Source organism: Hordeum vulgare, chromosome 7H, assembly GCF_904849725.1.
Source record: "Hordeum vulgare subsp. vulgare chromosome 7H, MorexV3_pseudomolecules_assembly, whole genome shotgun sequence".
NCBI classification, from domain to species: Eukaryota; Viridiplantae; Streptophyta; class Magnoliopsida; order Poales; family Poaceae; genus Hordeum; species Hordeum vulgare.
The window spans coordinates 137834659-137856415 of record NC_058524.1 but is presented as its reverse complement, the minus strand read 5'-3'; the positions used below and the strand labels follow the sequence as shown (position 1 = coordinate 137856415).

The 21757-nt window shown below is 42.1% G+C and overlaps 1 protein-coding gene across 4 annotated transcripts; it reads right to left on the bottom strand.

Moving 5' to 3' along the window:
* Positions 1-1668: 1668 nt before the first annotated feature.
* On the bottom strand, positions 1669-21299 carry LOC123408686 (RNA polymerase I termination factor). 4 transcript variants are annotated; one of them, XM_045101745.1, is made up of 14 exons: positions 19827-21299; positions 18839-18923; positions 18505-18616; positions 17611-17720; positions 16855-16967; positions 14910-14994; positions 14577-14688; positions 11174-11286; positions 8083-8180; positions 7870-7946; positions 4822-4896; positions 3389-3451; positions 2442-2533; positions 2036-2111 (listed from the first exon to the last, which is right to left on the bottom strand). In XM_045101745.1, the coding sequence occupies exons 1-13, from the start codon at positions 21048-21050 to the stop codon at positions 2464-2466; spliced, it is 2337 nt and encodes a 778-aa protein (XP_044957680.1). In that variant the 5' UTR covers positions 21051-21299; the 3' UTR covers positions 2036-2111; positions 2442-2463. The 4 variants fall into 4 exon arrangements, with proteins under 4 accessions (XP_044957679.1, XP_044957682.1, XP_044957681.1 ...); XM_045101744.1 differs by lacking the exon at positions 2442-2533 and having other exon boundaries at positions 1669-2111; XM_045101747.1 differs by lacking the exons at positions 2442-2533; positions 14577-14688; positions 14910-14994; positions 16855-16967; positions 17611-17720 and having other exon boundaries at positions 1669-2111.
* Positions 21300-21757: the final 458 nt, after the last annotated feature.

Sequence of the window (21757 nt, the reverse complement as noted above, 5' to 3'; positions counted from 1 at the left end):
TGGATAATCCCCTCAAAACCCTGTCGATCCCCTTGGGAAATCCCTATTTGACGCTCTCTCCGTCGCCGTGTCAAGGCTTCGCACACGGGCACCCACCTAGCGTTTGGTAATAGGCCCACCCATTTACATGCCAACACCTCCGGTTTTGGGAACCTTCTAGAGGTTTCCAGCCGGTTTTTTCCAGTTTTGGGAACTTTCTAGAAGATTACCTGAACCGCCTTTTTTTCCTTTATTCTTTTTTATTTCTTTTTTTTCCTGTTTTTGATTTAAAAATGTTCTCGATTTTCAAAAAAATGTTCCAAAAATTTAAAAAATGTTTCAGAATTTGAAAAAATGTTTGAGAATTTGAAAAATGTTCCAAAATTTGAAAAATGTTCCAAAATTTGGAAAATGTTCGAGAATTTAAAAATGTTCAGGAATTAAGAAAATGTTCTAGAATTCAAAAAAATGTTGATTTTAAAAAATGTTTCGGAATTTAAAACAATGTTTTGACATGTCTATTAAAATGTTTTGATTTTTTCAAAAGAAATGTTCCAAACTTTGAAAAAAGGTTCAAAAATTTGAAAAATGATCCGGAATTTGAAAAAATGATCCAGAAAATTGAAAAATTGACTCCGAATTTGAAAAATGTTTCAAAATTTGAAAAATGTTCCAGAATTTTAAAAAATGTTCCAGAATTCAAAAAAATGTTTTGGGTTTGAAAAAATGATTCGGAATTTTAAAATGTCCTGAAAACTGAAAAAATATTCCGGAATTTAAAAAATATATTCTGATATTTTTACTGAAATGTTTCAGATTTTTCAACTGTTGGTCGCCAACTTTTTTTATGGTCTTCAGATTCCCTACTTGTCGCTAACTTGGGCTGGCCCAGTCGGGGCGAGCCCCTGTGCGTCCGCTCGGCAGTTGCCGCAACGAGCGGCGCATAGGAGGTCCCATCCCCTTGTACCACAAAACCGTGTCGATCCCCTTGTGCAAAAGGGGGCCTAAAGAAAAACCTTTATACCTTTATACCCCAACTGTAATCTACGCTTTAATTTCAGGGAGTTTTATGCTATTTTCATCCGAGCAGAAAAAATTACAGATTTGCAGCATCGGGTCTGTCTGATGCTGCGCGGTAACGTAAGTACATTTTAGGGGAGCCGTATTGCGATACAGGTTTGTACGGTATCTGCTAGATATGCCCTCCAACTATGACTACACACATACTCATACTGAAATGGGATGGGAACCCTACTTGTCCGACAAAACAAATCTGTTACGCTACCTGAATTCGGATGAATGGGGTGCAGCATTACTCCTCAGATTAAGTTCGATAAATACCATATCATAAATAGAACAACCAAGGACCTGCTTGGGATACCGTTTTTTATAGAATACACGTATAAAACAAATACACACCTCCATCCATCGGTTTTGTTTTCTGCCGGTTTTATACTTGTGGACGGTATAATACCTCCGTATGCTATTACACTTGTAAAAACAAAACAAGTTTCCAAAAGGGGCCTAAAAGGTAAAAATGGTACGAACAAACTTTCATGGATTTGGGTCAAACGCTTTTCAGATTTACAGTCATAACTCCGCATTCCAAGTAAATGAAAACGGCAACCTGAAGCATGTCTGAGTAAAGATGTTGAGGAAAACAAAATCATAACCTAGCTTGCTCGGTGGTGAACAATGTAACCTTGAGACATTTCTATATCCCATAAATCCCACAAGCCTGGCATCCTACGGGCTACTCCACATACCATGGAAGCACAACACACGCTGACGACCAAGACTTAACACATGTCATGCTTACTGATTTGTTAGTGCGTAAGCACAACACACGTTGACGACCAAGATTTAACACATGTCATGCTTACTGATTTGTTAGTGCGTAAGCACAACACACGCTGACGACCAAGATTTAACACATGTCATGCTTACTGATTTGTTAGTGAGTACAAGTTGGACGGCGATAATTCATACACTTCCCTCACTTCCGGTATTCAATCATTTCCGGGCAGTAGCGCCGCGACAGCACTTCCACCTGTTCGATGAAAGGCTTCTCCCTGTGGCCACCAAGGCCGCGGACCATCTGGTTCCACCTTTGACGACAAACCTCCGCAGACCTGAGTAGAGAGTGAAACACCGCATTATTACAGCCACAAGGGTAACAGAATTTGTTTCTGCATGCCCTTCTGAAATTTGACATGACGCCCAAGGTTTCTGACAAAATATCAAGTATTATACCAGTAATCCAGCACTAAGGTACTAGTGTATGCCAGGGTTATTGGGAGGATTTAAGCAAATTTGGTACATAACCTAAATGCACACTAGCACTCGCTATTATCCATCTTGAGAAATCTCAAATCTAATAGTACATTTAAATAAATAAAGCTAACAGCTCTGTCAACAAACGCTCTGACTGTTAAGGAAAAAAGTTGGTATTTGATTCATACCTTCACAAGAAATCTCTTCCTCCTAATAATAAAGCGCGGAGCGCTTCCGTCGTCCTTCGCGGTCATTTTGCAAAACACCCCTCGCTTTTCCACTATTCAACACGCAGTCCATTTTTGAATCAAAAAACGAATCATTTTTTGCATTTTTCAGAAAACCCCCTGATGTTTCAGGTAATTAACCCGCAGTCCGGATTTAAGTCAGAAAACGAGTCATTTTTTTGCATTTTTTCGAAAACCCCCTGATGTTTCAGGTAATCAACCCGCCCTCCGTATTTTAACAAAGAAAAACCTAACTTTTCAGTTAATCAAGCCACATTTTATCTAAAACAAAATTATCCATATCTTTTAAACCGTAACTCCGATTTTAACATGTTATATATGAAATTTGATTAAAAAAATGTGTAGAATCTAAATAGGATGTTATTTTTAGCTGTTGAACACTTCTTAAATATTATTTTTGAAGCAAACTTAATCTGTAGTGCACGGTCCTTTTTTTTCTCTCTTTCCGACGACAATACGAATTGCAATAAACATCCATTAAATTAAAACCAAATTGAGAGGAAAGAAAACATTGTTAACAACGCATGCACACCTTTGAAAAACCTCGTGGGGAGAAACAACATATTTCTCATCTTATTCCGAGTGACTGTATATTCAAACGCGTTTTTATTGTGTGAGCACTAAAGCCATCGTCGGCAACACAAATGTGATGCCATGTGAAAATATATTGTGTTCAGAGCGTGTGTTATTTTCTCTTCCGTTGCAACGCACGGGCTATTTTGCTAGTACTATTTATACTCCAATAACACGCCACCTTTAATTTAGACTGCATTAGAGTATTTCAGACCATTAAAGTTGATAAAATGGGGTAACTGAACCAAACTACTTTGTGATCAAGAACATGGCATAGTCAAAGGTTGTGAGATAGATCAGCAGTCAGCACTCACCTGTGATCAAGTAGGCTGTCCCAGTCAACATCTTCAATACAGACAGCATCGACCTTTTGAAGCCTGTTTTTTGTCAACATTAGCACAGGAGTATATTTTTGTTTCATGGTAACGAAAATAAATAACACGTATAGGAGGCCTAAGCCTGAAAAAACAAACATAGCATTTAATACACCAACTTCAGTCCAACTGCGATGCCAATAAATAGACGATTGAGAGAGAAAAAGGACTTGTGTTCCATTCTGTTGATACAGAGCTTATGTGCAAATTTGGTGAAAAGGCAGATGGATACGATATATTAGCTCGCATGTATGCTTGTTACCTGCCCACACCCCAGGGTGACATAAACCCACCCCCAACTGAGGACAATACCATGATTCTTAATGCAAAACAAGCCAGAACAAATCAACTCCAAAACTTTCTGTTTTGCAGGACCCATATTGTCATACTACTCCCTCCGTTCCTAAATATAAGACCTTTTAGAGATTTCACTATGAACTACATACGGATGTATGTAGTCATATTTTAGGATGTAGATTCACTCATTTTGCTCCGTATCTAGTCTATAGTGAAATCTCTAAAAGGTCTTATATTAAGGAACGGAGGGAGTAAATCTTAGATGACCACAACTGGGTGCTCATATAACAAAGGCGTGCATCCCTACAATCATCAAGCATAAGAATATCAAACTTTTGGTGGAGTCACGGCATATTCGACATACAGCCTTGCAGCAACACTGAGTCAACACTGAGTCAATCCTATATTGCCACAAATGAGCCAGAGAAATCAATCTCTTTCAGCTAAAGAAGAAATAAACCAGAAAATTTCACCATGAGTTGATCACTCAGAGCCTCATGCATTACAGCCAGGAACGAGGCATGCAATGCACCTGAGGGCGAGCATGCAACCTCTTACTTTACCCCCTAGTCCCAAACTCCCAATCATAAACATACGTCTTCCGTTTCATATATCCCATAACAGTGGTCAGTTAATTCAAAACCAAAAATGCCTACAATGCAAGTTAAAACTGGTGCAAGCAACCAAGAATAGAGAGGGAAAAATGTAAGAATGCCTGATTTTCATCCCTCCTCATTACATCGTGAGTTGTGGCCCTGAACAACAGCACCATAGACAACAAGACCAGGCAAAAAGCAATAGACAACATGACCAAAAATGTAAAAATTCCTGATTTCCATCCTTCCTCATTACTGAAATTCCTACTTCTAAAGTACATGCCTTTGTGGTACTATGTACACCCACAGCATTGTTGGCATCAACCACACGTCAATACTTTCAGGAATTGTTGAAACAATATCTCCATAGGCAGGCTAAGCCCTACCACTAGAAACAGTTCTTTTTTACTCTGTTGCAAAATAATGTGCAGTGCTTTAATGGCAAAAAAGCAATCATTATAACAGTCTGTAGAATCTTACGCTTCCACCAGTAGATAATCATCAACATCAGCCCAGATACCCTCCTTGACCATTGGAGATGCTAATGTGTCGTACCTGAAAGAGCATCATGAATTAATGGTCATGCTGCCGTAACATAACTTGCGCGTAACTCAGTCTGAAGATACATATACACATATAGAAGCACAAGATTTAGGTGTATGAAGGATGTGTTAAAACTAGTTAAATGCAATGAAGCACACATTATCGCATTACCCCAATCCCCAAACATAGATAAGCTAATAATGCACAGATTTAAATTGTCTAAATACAAGCATGCTAACTAAGATTCTTCATCTCTAATTATTATACAACAACAACAGCAGCAACAAAGCCTCTAGTCCCAAACAAGTTGGGGTAGACTAGAGGTGAAACCCATAAGATCTCGCGACCAACTCATGGTTCTGGCACATGGATAGCAAGCTTCCACGCACCACTGTCCATGGCTAGTTCTTTGGTGATGCTTCAATCCTTCAGATTCTTTACGGACTCTTCCCATGTCAAGTTCGGTCTACCCCGACCTCTCTTGACATTATCAGCATGCTTTAGCCGGCCGCTATGCACTGGGGCTTCTGGAGGCTTCCGCTGCATATGCTCAAACTATCTTAGACGATGTTGGACAAGCTTCTCTTCAATTGGCGCTACCCCAACTCTATCTCATATATCATCATTCCGGATTCGGTCCTTCCTTGTGTGGCCAAACATCCATCTCAACATGTGCATCTTCGCCACACCTAGCTGTTGCACATGTCGCCTTTTAGTCGGCCAACACTCAGCGCTATACAACATTATGGGTCGAACCGCCGTCCTATAGAACTTGCCTTTTAGCTTTTCTGGCACCCTCTTGTCACAGAGAATGCCAGAAGCTTGGCGCCACTTCATCCATCCGGCTTTAATTCAATGGTTCACATCTTCATCGATATCCCCATCCTTCTGCAACATTGACCCCAAATAACGAAAGGTGTCCTTCTGAGGTACCACCTGCCCATCAAGGCTAACATCCCCCTCCTCCTCGTGCTTAATAGTACTGAAAGCGCACCTCATGTACTCGGTCTTAGTCCTCCTAAGTCTAAAACCTTTCGATTCCAAGGTTTGTCTCCATAACTCCAACTTCCGGTTGACCCCGTCTGACTATCATCAACTAGCACCACATCGTCCGCAAAGAGCATACACCATGGGATATCTCCTTGTATATCCCTTGTGACCTCATCCATCACCAAGGCAAAACAAAAATAAGGGCTCAAAGCTGACCCCTGATGCAGTCCTATCTTAATCGAGAAGTCATCAGTGTCGCCAGCACTTGTTCGAACACTTGTCACAACATTATCGCACATGTCCTTGATGAGGGTAATGTACTTTGCTAAGACTCTGTGTTTCTCCAAGGCCCGCCACATAACATTCCGCGGTATCTTCTCCAAGTCAATGAACACCATATGCCAGTCCTTCTTTTGCTCCCTATATCTCTCCATAAGTTGTCGTACCAAGAAAATGGCTTCCATGGCCGACCTCCCAGGCATGAAACCAAACTGATTTTTTGCCACGCTTGTCATTCTTCTTAAGCGGTGCTCAATGACTCTCTCACATAGCTTCATTGTATGGCTCATCAATTTAATTCCACGGTAATTAGTACAACTCTGAACATCCCCCCTGTTCTTGAAGATTGGTACTAATATACTCCGTCTTTATTCTTCTGGCATCTTGTTTGCACGAAAAATGAGGTTGAAATGTTTGGTTAGCCATACTAACGCTATGTCCCCTAGGCCTCTCCACACCTCAATGGGGATACAATCAGGGCCCATCGCCTTGCCTCCTTTCATCCTCTTTAAAGCTTCCTTAACCTACGACTCCTGGATTCGCCGCACAAAGCGCCTGCTAGTATCATCAAAGGAGTCGTCCAGATCAATGGTCGAGCTCGAGCTCTCCCCATTGAACAGCTTGTCAAAGTACTCCCGCCATCAATTCTTAATCTCCTCGTTCTTCACCAGGAATTGCTCTGCTCTGCTCCGTCCTTGATGCACTTGATTTGGTCAACATCCCTCGTCTTCCTCTCTCGGATCTTGGCTATCTTATAGATGTCCCTTTCACCTTCCTTCGTGTCTAACCGTTGGTAGAGGTCCTCATACGCCCGACCCCTTGCTTCACTCACAGCTCGCTTTGCGGCCTTCTTTGCCATCTTTTACTTCTCTATGTTGTCTACACTCATATCCAGATATAGGCGTCTGAAACAATCTTGCTTCTCCTTAATTGCCTTCTGGACATCATCGTTCCACCACCAGGTATCTTTAGCTTCTCTTCTACTGGACACTCCAAACTCCTCTGAGGCCACCTTACGAATGCAAGTCGACATCTTCATTCACATGTTGTCTGCATCACCTCCTTCCTCCCAAGGGCCCTCCTTAATGACCATCTCCTTAAACACCTGAGCTACCTCCCCCTTGAGCTTCCACCACTCCGTTCTAGCGACTTTGGCACGCTTGTCCCGCTGGACACAAATCCGAAAGCGGAAGTCAACAACCACAAGCTTATGCTAAGGGACAACACTCTCTCCAGGTATCACCTTACAGTCTAGGCATGCACGCCTGTCTTCTCGAGAGGATGAAATCAACCTGGCTAGAATGTTGCCCACTACTGTAAGTCACTAGATGATCTCTAATTATTATAGTTCCAAGAAAATTGTATTCGTAGAATGGCTAACAAACCAGTTGCAAGGTCTACTAAGCTAGATAAATTCAGATAAACGGATCTGATGTAATACAAAGCACACTTTTTAGCTGAACGAAGGATTAGAAGTAGTTTAATTTGATCAAGCCCACACTATCGTGTTACCCCAAAAATCTAAAAGCTAATGATACACTTTTCCAAGACAGTAAACACTGAAAATGTCAAAATGAACAATTCAGGTGTTGAAACAATAAATAGGAGATGGGAAAAAGAACATGTATTAAAGATTGCAATGTACATCACGTTTAGTAACAGATTCAATGAGAAAACAAAGTTACATATGTATGGGTAGCTAACAGAAATACTAACCACTTGAGGCAACAATTCTTGTGATTACGGGTGGTCAATTTATCACTGATGGCCTCCCAGGAAATGTTATCTCTTAGCTGCCACAGATGATAAGTAAGCCACCTCATTAGATTCAATCATGTGATTCAACAATATGAACAGCTGTGAGCACAGTTCAAATCAGGAAAGCTGGACCAAAATACACAATATCAACAACAATGGTAAATTACGAACCATCCGATGATCAGGATTTTTAGTTTGATGGGCTTTCAGACGCAAGTCAAGGTTCACTAAATCAAACAAGTTCTGGTGTTCATCCTGAGTCCAATGCCCTGAAAAAATACGAGTCAAAGAATGCACACATAATTGACAAGGTTAGCAAGGTCTAAATTTTATCACATACGGCATTAACTGGGTAAGATACATATTTTTTATCATGTGATGATACTGCATTAACTGGTTAGGATGCATAAATTTTATCACATGATGATACTACATTCAATTTTACAAAATGGTGAGATAATGCATTCACTGTATAGGACATTCAATTTTACCAATTTTATCATTCAATCTATAGTTCTATACCCAGAATTATGTTCAGTACAGTCCTCCCTACTTATCCCATGAATGAACTTTGCATTTGACCGATGGTAAACAACTTAAAACTGGATAAATGATCATCTATAAACCATTGTTCCTAAGGCGGTAAGGCAAAATTGAATGTAGTTTAGCATGTACTAGCAAAAGGGCCCGTGCGTTGCAACGGGAGAAAAAAATACCACACACTTTTAATCTTTTAATAATCATTTTGATTTATTAAAATAATAAGCTAACTAACTAATGTAGTCAGTCCTATCCTATTTTGTTGAGAAATCAACCCGTCCATTGTTAATTCCACCATGATGAGAAATTGAGCGGGACAAGCAAAGCAAAACAAAGAGGCTACATGAATTGATCAATGGACTGTTATCTTATTTCACTCATGGGGTAGAGAATGTGGGATCAAATGACATTGGAAGGTGGTGTTTCATTCTCTCTCTCTACAACAATGAAATCTTACATTCAATACATTCATTCATCGGCAAACAAATTCCCACAAAACAAATTTTCTTGCCGGTGCTTGACACACGGTTGGAGGCATGGGGAGGGCATCTCACCAGATGATGAGTTCCTGCCGGAGGAGGAGATACGATGAGGGGAGCAAGGGTTAGGCGCCTCTATCTGGTCATAAGGAGTCGCCGTTGCCGCGCCATAACCCAGGAGTTCCCCGTGTGAGCCATGGAGGCCCGCCTCCACCTGCAAGTACTTCGCTCCGACGAGCCTTATCCGCGCGCCGCCGCCGTTCTGCATCGAGCAAACGCATCATCCCATGTCGATGTAGCTGTCACGTTGATTTGATCCAGAAGTTGTCCTCGAGCGTCGAAACGGGGGCAGCAAGGACCGCGGAGGCGGGTGGGTTGAGATCGACAACAGTGATGGTTGAGGTCGGCAGCGGCAGCGAGTGGTGTGGCAGCGGCCTGGGCACATGCCAGGGTGGACCAGGGTCGACGCGATGCACTCGAGCGCCGCAACGGGGGCAGTGAGCGGGGAGAGGTACAGCCACGGAGGCGGGTGGGTTGAGATCGGCAGCGGTGGCGGTTGAGGTCGTCCGCAGCGGCGAGTGGTGTGGCGGCGGCCTGGGCACAGGCCAGGGTGACCCAGGGTCGACGGGAGGAGGCGATGCGTACGGGTATAATTTTTGCAGCGAATCGTTTTTTTCTTTTGCATTGCAGATAAATGATGGAGCACGGGTTGACTAACAAAAATTACATGGCTTTTTTAATAAAAATGTCGTGATGGGTTTTCCGACGGAAGCAATAGCCGCTTTATTTGTTATATAGCAAAAGGACCCGTGCGTTACAACGGGAGAAAAAAATACCACACACTTTTATTCTTTTCACAATCATTTTGATTTATTAAAATAATAAGCTAACTAACTAATATAGTCAGTCCTATCCTATTTTATTGAGAAATCAACCCGTCCATTGTTAATTCCACCATGATGAGAAATTGAGCGGGACAAGCAAAGCAAAACAAAGAGGCTACGTGAATTGATCAATGGACTGTTATCTTATTTCACTCATGAGGTAGAGAATGTGGAATCAGATGACAAACTGAAGGGCACAGGCCAGGGTGGACCAGGGTCGACGCGATGCGCTCGAGCGCCGCAACGGGGGCAGTGAGCGGGGAGAGGTACGTCCGCGGAGGCGGGTGGGTTGAGATCGGCAGCGGTGGCGGTTGAGGTCGGCGCGGCGGCCTGGGCACAGGCCAGGGTGGCCCAGGGTCGACGGGAGGAGGCGATGCGTACGGGTATAATTTTTGCAGCGAATCGTTTTTTTCCTTTTGTGTTGCAGATAAATGATGGAGCGCGGGTTGAATAACAAAAATCACAAAGGCTTTTTTATAAAAATATCGTGGTGGGTTTTCCGACGTTTATTATTATTAGGTATAGATATAGATATTGCAAGGAAAAATAAGGAAGACTGAGAGATGGGCCACGACCTATGCACTTCCCTGTGGCCCAAAAGCCCATCTAGTAGCTATATACTCTTCCTGTGACCTAATTCCACTATCCTCACTCCCTCCTCCCTCACAACAGCTGCCACACACCTGCTCTCTTTCCTCGTTGTAGCAGCAGCAGCATACAACCCTAAAACTCCTCCCTTCTGATCAACTTCTCTGATTCTCCCTCACTGCAGCATCCCTTCTTCCTCAACAGCAGAGTACATCGGGCAAGGGAAGGCGACGGTGGAAGCAGGCAAATGAAGGGATGCTCGCTGGAGTGCTGGGGGGTGGTGGGGCCGTCATCTCCAAGCCCCAGAAGCATCCACAAGGATGATGCAGCAAGAAACAGGCGGTAGCAGATACCACTGACAGCAGTGGACCCTTCACTGACAGTCGTACGTTTCATGCCTAAGGCAGGGCGTATGCCTTACCATCCTGGGATGCCTCAGTGCTTAGGCGACTCCTAAGCGACGCCTTAAAAACGATGCTACAAACACATTGTGATGCCATAGCTGTATTAGCCCCCAACTCAACAATGGTGTTGTTTCAACTTTTTATTAGTATAAACCAATATGTGCACGAGCCATACCTGCACCAAATATTAACACTAGTATGCAAAGATGGGTTAAACTACTACTGCTAATATGAAAAACATGCATGAGTTGTAACAAAATGATGTGAGAAAACTCATGCTCGGAGAATAAAAATGGCATAAATTAGCATTTGCATGTTGAAGTTCCAACAGATAACTTAGCGATAAAACTTCAGGAGCAACAGGCACCTTTTTTCAAGTTCTTAGGTTTTATTCTTCTCCAAGTATCTTTTACGTGGATCTCACTCTTTCCAAGTTCCCGTGCCAATGTCTTCCAATCCGTTCCATTGTTTTCCACAAACCTACGCAACAATGCAGTGATCTGGTCTTAATTATGTGAAGCAACAACAGGACATATCAAAACATCTTTCAATAACAAATATCAAGAAAGTATACTACTTATAAGAGAGATATCGATCGCTTCACAAGATACAACACAATCTAAATCTGTCATGTGGGGCCAGCCCTATAGGCGCAAGGGCCAGCCCTGCACCTGCCTAAAAATATGTCCTCGTTTAATTATAGTCGTTTTAGATTAGGAGTCTGGATAATAGTTGAAAAGGTTTAGTCCCGAAGAAGGTTACCAACACCCAATTATAGTAGGTATAGCCAGCCCTTGGATCAATAAAAATCAAGCAGAGAATAATCTAAACCCTCGCCTCCCCTGCTCCTGCGCTACGGCGCCGCTCCTCACCCTCTTCTCCAACAATAGGCCGGCGAGGGGTTCTCCCTTGCCCTCCTACCTCCCACGCCTACAACCTGCGTGGCAATCAGCCGGGCCGTGACAAAATCATAGTATCACAATCGCGGCAGGGCAAAGAGCTCCAACACACAATCTCATTCATGATTCGCCAGTGATCTCACAATGGTTGGTGTGCACTATGATTCATAAAGAGTGGCAATCACATATGCTTACTTGATGACAGGGGCACATTCTTGATACAGCAGGTTTTACAGAAATCTCTTAGCGTGTTGTCAATAATGCCTTCCTTAATGGCGAGTTGCGTGAGGACAGGGGCGGAGTTGCATGCAGGTACCCTGTTGCACGGGCAACAGGGTCAAATTGTTATTTATTGATAATTTAGCATTTGGATCAAGCATGTGCATAAATGCATCAGGCTAAACTAGCAACAGTGCAACAGGGTAGATGCAGATGCAGCTCCGCCCCTGCGTGAGGAGGTCTACACACAGTCACCACATGGGTATTATGCGTGACAACATGCTATGTTGTCTTCGTCGCTCTCTTCATGACCTTAAGCAAGCCCCTCCTGCCTGATTCAAGGGTTTAGCCTTAGTGGTCACTGTTAGTGGTTTTTCGCCAAGTGCTCGTGATCCCGCTCTCTTTGCTCACCTTTCGTCTTGTGGTCGGGCTCTTCTTCTATATATTGACGACATCGACGATGACTCTGAGTGAATTGCCTTGGTGAAGGCTCGTCATAGTGAGCAGTTTCTTATGTCTGATCTTGGTCCTCTACGCTACTTCCTTACGATTGAGGTTTCTTTTACCTCCAATGGCTTCTTGATATCCCAATGGAAGTACATTCAAGATCTTCTTGCTTGTGATGCTCTTGCTGATGAGCACATTGTCCAGGCTCCAATGGAGCTCAACGTCCACCTCCGAGCTTCTGATGGTGAGGTGGGCGTCTTTTGGATCCGATGCGCTAATGTCACCTTGTTGGAAGTCCTCTCTACCTAGCCGTCACTCGTCCAGATATCTCCCATCTAATGCACATCCTGAGTCGGTTCACTACAGTCACCTACTTCAAGTTCTACGATCTTCGTGTGACTATCTCACATAGTCTTTTCTTTCCACGATCCGGTTTGTTATAGCTTTAGGACTATTTGAATACTACTTGGGCTAGCGATCCTTCAGATCATCAACCGATTTCTGCTTACTATGTCTTTCTTGGTGGTTCCCTCATTGTCTGGAAGACGAAGAAACATATTGTAGTTCCCGTTCGAGTGCAGAGGCTAAGCCACATGGTATGGCTCTTTTGGTAGCAGAAGTTACTTGGCTATGGTGGTTGCTTGAAGATTTTGGTGTTTGTCACTACACTGACTCTTCTTTTGTCCAAAGGTACAAGTGCTATCAGTATTGGTCGTGCCCTATGAAGCATATTGGTGTTGATGCTTCCTTCGTACGCTCCCGTGTGCAGGATCAAATGATTGCTCTAGAGTATGTGCCTTCCGAGTTTTACTTAGCTCCCATCTAATGCACATCTTGAGTCAGTTCACTACCGTGACCTACTTCGAGTTCTACGATATATTTGTGTGACTATCTCGCATCGCCTTTTCTTTCCACGATCCGGTTTATTATAGCTTTAGGACTATTTGAATACTACTTGGGCTAGCGATCCTTTGGGTCATCAACTGCTTTCTGCTTACTATGTTTTTCTTGGTGGTTCCCGCATTGTCTGGAAAACGAAGAAACATATTGCAGTTTCCCTTTCGAGTGCAGAGGCTAAGTCACAGGGTATGGCTCTTTTGGTAGCAGAAGTGACTTGGCTACGGTGGTTGCTTGAAGATTTCGGTGTTTTTCACTACACTGACTCTTCTTTGTCCAAAGGTACTAGTGCTATCAGTATTGGTCGTGACCCTGTGAAGCATATTGGTGTTGATGCTTCCATCATACGCTCCCGTGTGCAGGATCAGATGATTTGCTCTAGAGTATGTGCCTTCCGAGTTCTACTTAGCGGATATCTTCACGAAGACCCAGACTAAAGCACAGCACCATCTCTCCAAACTCAGTGTTGTTGATTCAACATGAGTCTAAAAGAGGGAGGGGGTAGTTAGAGTTATATATATCATGTAATACCCCCCCCCCCATTGAATGATCTGGAAACACCGCCACCCTCCTCGTGCCATGGATGATCTGGAAACACCGCAAGCTTGCGCCTTTGAAGGCCGCCACCCTCCTCGTGCCATGGATGATCTGGAAACACCGCAAGCTTGCGCCTTTGAAGGGGCCCAGCCTTCCTCGCTGCAGCTGCTCAACAACATCAAGGAGGAGGCCACTGCCTGGGCCAACGCGGGCGCCCGTGGACTTAGAGTAGTTCTCCCACAGACCTGGGATGTCCACTAAGTTCTATCGTTTTTGCTTTGTAACTGGTGCCTCCTAGGAGGACATGTAACCCAAACTCTGCCTTTTCAATGATAAAAACGCAAATGTCATTTGCGCTTTCTCGAAAAAAAAAGTAATACACCCCCCATTGTATAGGGGGTTTTCTGCACACATATCATTTTTATATATATCAAGGCCTCATGGAAATGGATGATGCATTCTTCTCACATAAACATCACAAAGGAAGAAGGAGGTGATTGGACCACCATCACCATGGACATCTTCAATAAGAGAAGAGATTTGTAAACATGCCACAGGCAACAAACGTGAAGTTCAACTTGACCGCATTAGATAACAATAACATGATACTCCCTCTAATCCAAAATAAATGTCATGGTTTTAGTTCAAATTTGAACTGAAACCACGACACTTATTTGGATCCGAGGGAGTACTTCTTAATAGTAAAAACTATCGAGTAAATGTGGTCATGCAAACAAATATAATTTTGTCTAGGCAAAGGAATTTATGTACCGCCGAATCTGCTCTTTTTCGTCATCTGTCCATTTACGTTCAGCACCCCTAAAGAGTAATATACGCGCTCGATGGTATATGGCCTCGCGAGGTCTATGGGGTAACGATTCCGCTGCAAAGAATATGCATCATCAATTAAATATTGTAAGTTGTCTTCAATACGGGCTAGAAAAATAAATGGAATGATGATTACTTGGAAATTTAACGTGATATGGTAAGTCGCAAGAAATACTTTTTCATGCAGGTTACATGCTTAACTCACACTATCACACAAAGACAGACTTAACATGAGGAGAAGATGTTCAAGAACTTTGCTTCGGGTTTTTGGCTTACCTATATCATCCCAACAACCCTTGAGCTCTGGGTATTTACTAGAAGACCCAATCATCTCCAAGCCTTTCTCTCCCAGTTGTTTCAGCTAAAATAAGAAACACAATGAGAACTGTCTCAAATATGTTGGGCATGGCATTCGCAATCAGGAGCAAATTTAGTGGTAAATAAAAAGGTAAAATCAACACATAAAACTCAAGCACACACACAAAAAAAAACATTAATGGATAAAGGAAGGGAAGGCAGAAGGCAAAATAGAATATTAGTATGACAATATGCGCAAAATCCAAAAATAAATTAGGACTGAACTAAGAACAGTGCCGCATGGTTGTCTTCCCATGCAGGGCATCACCCTCGCTTATCTCTGGCATGCATGTAACAACAAAACATAAGCCTGACATCATTAAAGATTTCTTCAAATTCAATTTTTGCATAAGTCCTTTCCATGCGGGGTATCAGCCTCATCTATCTCTTTCATGCATGTAAAAATAATACTTAAGCTGACATCAGCAAAGATTTCTTCAAGTTCCAATTTTGAAGAAGTTCTATCCCTCAAACCGTTAACCCAATTGACAATCCACTTTTCATTTTGACTACTTTTTTTCATCCGTACTTGCCAGGTTGCTGTTACTTACTTACCAGGTTACTGGCTACTTAGTTGCCAGATTAATCAACTTGGTTGCGATGTTGTTGAACGTCAATGTACGCCAGTAGAAGACTTGCTTCATGGTACTTGTGCGGGTTCATACCACTACTTACTTATTGTTAACACTTGAATAGTAAGTTAGTAACTCTCTAGCTCTGCAACATCTTGTGATGTCTAAAAACATACAAAACTATTGCCTTGTAACTATACACAATTATTGTAGCAATTGTTCACTGCTAACACGAAGACCACGATTAACATAGCATAGCAACTGACGGGGACAGAAAAAAAAATGCCGAAACATGCATGGGATCTAGTTGCCCTCGTCAAGATGGATCATTAATCGGTGAAATAAATGTGATGATGTGAAATTTCAAATTTAGCAATTAATGTGATGATGTCAGCATGAGGCGGGAGATTCCTGCATGCATTCACTCTCTCTCGAAGAGGAAAACCCCATTGCAATGCCACCGCATGCGAGAGCACTCTTGCATGCATATGTAGCATAAATTTTCCGAATGATTTAACTTCAAAATGAGAACGTTGTAGATGTAAGTCAGCATCCATTCGCACAAAATGAGTATTCATGATATACTTGAGGATCCATATTCATTCATTTAATATTTTCTTGACATTAGAACTCAAACTAATAATTCACAGCAGGATGAAATTAAACTAAATCTCACTGGAAAATTAACATGATTACTTCTTAATAGTAAAGACTAAAAACAGTGGAGAATATAAGTAAATATATTTTTAGAACGATGGGGAAAACATGGTAATGCAGAAAATTAATATGTATTCGCCTATATTTGTAAAGTCCATCCACCGTAGGGAACTTCCTGGTAAGTTTTCAAGCTAAGGGAAAGAAGAACTCATTTGTACATGACAAGCATATTTCAATTCTGTCATACGATACTTCAACTGAATAAAAAAAACTTCATATTAAATGCACAGCGGAGTGCATTATACAAACCCATAACACATGCACCTATAAGTAATAACTGTAATAACAAGTTTATGTTCCATCGATATGCTGTGATTTAAAACACGATCCACCGGCCCACAAGTTTATGTTTAAGAAAAACTATCCATCAATAGTGGTTCCACATGTAGATGGGATTAAATTGAAATAGCATATGGTTGTCATCAATCATTTTATGTTTAAGAAAAACTATCCATCTAAATAATAAAGTTCAATCATGCTTTCCTCAAACCCCCAGGCCAGGGGCATAGCTTCCATTCATTTTAGGTTTGCTCACTGTCACATGAATGCAAAAAATATAAAGCAAGAGATGCAACCTCTGCGTAATCCCTCATAGCTTCCATGAGGATGGCATCTTCCTCTGCGGTAAATCGATGTCCATGTACAAGTTCAGATTCACCACCGCTGACATCCTCTTCATCATCGGCACCTGAAAAATAACCAGTCAAATGATGCACACAGAATAGAAAAGGTTAGCAAGAAGGTCTAAATTTTATCGCATGATGATACTGCATTAACTGGGTAGGATGCATAATTTTTATCACATGATGATTATGTATTCACTTTCACCCCGAAAAAAAGATAATACATTCACTTGGTAGGACATATGGTTTCCATAGGGAAGCTCCATTACCAAGAATACAATCATCCCTTTACTTATCTCATGACCAAACTTTGCATTTAACTGATAGTCAACAACTTAAAACTGGATAAATAATCATCTACAAACACACTTTGTGATAGTATAGATGTATTAACTCCCAACTCAAAATGTTGTTTCAACTCTTTTTTTGTCAGTAATTCCAATATTAGAGCAAACCAATTTGTGAGGTTTGTTGTTGTTGCACATGACATACCTGCACCAAATATTAACTAGAATGCAGAGCTGGGTTAAACTACTACCATTAACATGACAAATTTGCCTGAGTTGTGACAAAATGATGTCAGAAAAATCATGCCCGAAGAATAAAAACATCCTAAAATAAGCAGACATGTTAAAGTAGTGCTGAAATATTATAGTTCAGGCAGATGTATTAGCTAAAATATGATAGAACTTTAGGAGCATCGGGCACCTTTTTTCTTCTTAGGTTTTATTCTTCTCCAAGCATGTTTTACATGGAACTCACTCTTTCCAAGTTCCTGTGCCAGTGTTTTCCAATCCGTGCCATTTTTCTCAACAAACCTGCGTGATAATGCAGTGATCCAATCTTAATCATGTGAAACAGCAACAGGACATATCAAAACATTTTTCAATACGAATATCAAGAAAGTGCTTCAATCTAAATCATAGTATCACAATCACGGCAGGGCAAACAGTAATCCACCACACAATCTCATTTAGGATTAGCTAATGATCTGACATTGGCTGGTGCACAGTATGATTCACGGGGAGTGGCAATCCCATATGCTTACTTGATAACAGTGATGCATTCTGATGGTGATGACGCTTTGAAAGGTTTACACCACCATCCTCACCAACGCAAAATTAATGCATGGAAATCAAAGTCCATGCACTGGAAACAATATCTGATGGGAGAAGCTTATTTTCTCATACCATGGACCCAACAAACCATGTAGATCACAAGGAGAACTTGCAAAAAGTATCACACAGAGTAACAAGTTACATTGGGATAAACAAATTAATACCTAAAGGTATTTGCTAATATAAATTAGTGGCACATGCAGGTTGATGTTGTTTTATCAAACTTTGGTGACGCATAACCACCAAGCAAAAGGTATAAACATCAGGAAGGGAGAAGGAGGCGAACAGGACACTGTCACCAATTGACATCTTCAATAGGAGTAAAAAATTGTAAACACATACTACAAAGTAGCAGCAAACATGAAATTCAACTTAATCACATTAAATAACAATATGATTACTTCTTAATAGTAAAGACAATTGAGCAAATATGGTCATGCAGAAAACAAATATAATTTTGTCTCAGCAAAAGGAATTTGCGTACCGCCGAATCTGCTCTTTTTCTTCATGTGTCCATTTACATCCGATGCTCCTATAGAGTAATGTATGTGCTCGCCTGTATATGGCCCAGTGAGGTCTATGGGGTAACGATTTCCCTGCAAAGAATGTGCATCAGCAATTAAACATTATAAGTTGTCTGCAATCCAGGTAAGAAAAAGGGATGGGATGTTAATTGCTTGGAAATTCAACATGAGATGGTGGGTCTTAATAAAGATATTAGAATTTTTTCATAAAGGTTACATGCTTAACTGACATTAACACACGAAGAGCATGAGGAGGAAATGTTGAAGAAGATAGCTCCAGATTTTTTGGCTTACCTATATCATCCCAACAACCCTTGAGCTCTGGGTATTTACGACACGATCCAATCATCTCTAAACCTTTCTCCCCCAGTTCCTTCATCTAAAATAAGAAACACGAGAACTCTCTCAATTATGTTGGGCATAGCATTTCCAATCACGAACAAATTTACTGGTAAACAAAAAAAAACTCGAGCACACAAAAAAAAAGAATGTAACATTAATGGATAAAGGAAGGGTAGGCAGAAAGCAAATAGAATATTGGTCAATATGCGCAAAATCCAAAATAATTTAACTTCAAAATGAGACCATTGTAGATGCTAATTTAGCATACATTAGCGAAAAATGAGTATTCAAGATATACTTGAGGATTTATATTCATGAATTTAATTATTCTATTGATATTAATAAAACTCAAATTACAAATTCACAGCAAGATGAAGTTCAACTAAATCACATCAGAAAAATAAAGGATTACTTCTTAACAGTAAAGACAATGGAGAAAATAAGTACATGAAAATTTACATATTAGATTCGACTATTTGTAAAGTCCAACCACCATAAGGAACTTTCTGATAACTCTCCCAGCCAGTTCCCACCTAAGGGAACGAACATTTTATTTACAGGACAAGCATACTTCCGTTCATCATAGAATACTTCGATTCGATACAAAGAACTTCCGTATTAAATGCTCAGCTGGAGTGATTTATACAAACCCATACATAACATGCACTTATAAGTAATAAGTAACTGTAACAACTTCATTTTCTATCGATATGCTGTGATTTAAAAGAAATGACAATAGTTCCATGTGTAGGATTGATCAAATTCAAATAACATATGGTTGCAATCAATCATTTTAAGTTAAAGAAAAAACATACAACTAAATTATAAAATAGAATCAGCCTTTTGTCAACAAAAAAAACATGCCAGGGGCATAGCTTCCATTCAGTTTAAGTCTGCTCATTGTCACATGAATGCAAAAAATTAAAGCAAGAGATGCAACCTCTGTGTAACCCTTCATAGCTTCCATGAGGGTGGCGTCTTCCTCTGGGGTAAAGCGACCATGCACACATCTAGATTCATCACTGATGCCATCCTCTTCATTATCACCACCTTCAATGCTAAACACCTCCGCAGAATCAGCAAAGCTCACCCGCTTACCTTTCTTCTTTGACACAGCTGCCTTTTCTTTCTTTTTTCCTCCTCCAATCCCCTCACCATCACCACCTTTGGTTCTAAACATCTCCGCAGAATCAGCAAAACTCACCCGCTTACCCTTTGTTGACCGAACTGCCTTTTCTTTCTCTTTTTTCCCTCCTCCAATCCCCTTGCTCTTCTTTTTCTTCTTATCGTCATTACCGTCTACACCAGTTTCCTCTCCCCCAGCAGATGCATTCTCACTAAAGTCTGGACTGGCTTTACTCCTTTCCTTTCCTCCCTTCTTAATCTTTCTATTCTCACCTTCATTAGGATTTTCTGTTTGGCTGCTCTCTTCCAGCACATCTGAATGCTCCTTCTTTCTCTTCTTATATTCTCTTGTAACGAGTTGATCAGCAGCAGAAACCTCTGCAGCAGGCGCACCATCATCATGCTTGTGTTTGCTCTTCTTTGACTTGCTAGACTGTTTTCCCTTAACCTTGTCTCCCTCTGCATACTCTGCCCCTGAATTTTCAACAGTAGTATCAAATGTCTGCTTCTGCTGCCCAGTCATCTCAGCTTCTTTCTCTTCCTTCTTTTTCTTCTTATCTTTCTTCACCTTGTCCTTGCTCATATCGCCCTGGGCATGCTCCAAACAGGGCGTTACCGCCATCAAGCCAGAAGTTTCAGCTTGCTCCTTACCATCAGTAGTATCAAAACTCTGCTTCTGCTCTGTCATCTCAGCTTCTTTCTCTTTCCTCTTCTCCTCCTTCTTTCTCTTCTTGTCTTTCTTCACACTGTCTTTGTTGGTGGCACCCTCCGAACAAGGCTTCAGCGCCATCGAGCCCGACTTATTGGCCTGCTCCTCACCAACACTGTTCTCTATGCTACCTGAAACGACTGGAACATTCTCCTCACTGCGGCCCTTCCCTTTCTTGCGCTTGTGGCCTTCTTTCTCCTCCTCAACGCCTACCACGGCCTCTTCATCTGTGCGACGCTTCGATTTATCCTTCGCCTTCCCCTCTTTGTCACGATGCTTCCCCTTCTTCTTGAGGCGGCGGCCTTCCAGTTCCACGCGCTCTACGTCCATATGCACGGCAAGGGACGAGCGCGGAACAGCCGGCGGCGCGGTTTGGTGTCGGCCGCGAGTGTCTGCGGCTGCGGCGGCGGAAGGGAGAGGGGGGAGAGGTAGTGGCGGGTGCGACAGCAACGGACGGCGCTGCCGCGCTGGCGAAGGCGAGCGCAAGGGGACGGCTACGGCGAGCCGGCCGCCGCGTGGCCGGTGTTGGTGTTGGTGTTGGTGTTAGGGCTTGGGGGGCGCTGTGTGTCGAGGAGCTCTGGTCCGGTTGGTTGTCGCCGACTTCGTGCTCAGTATATGGGCCAGAAGCGGGCCTGGGAGTGGGGAGGGTGTGGTGGAGTGCATACCTGGCCAAACGGGTCGGCCCGCACAGCACGGCCTGGCCCGCCACAATCGTGCCAGGCACGACACGGCATGCCTAGGCCTGATTATTAAACGGACCGTGTCGTGCCGGCCCGCGTGCCAGGCAACCAGGACCAAACACGGCACCCCCTCTAATCGGGTCGGCCCGCCAGGCCCGCTGGCCTACTAGGATTTTAATTTTTTAGGCCGTTATTTGGGCCGATTTCGGTCTATTCGGCTATTATTTGAGCCGGTTTTGACATTTTGGACTGTTTTTTGGGTTAATATTAATCTATATATATATATATATATATATATATACATATATATATACATATATATATATATATAAACGTTAAACGGGTCGTGCCGTGCCG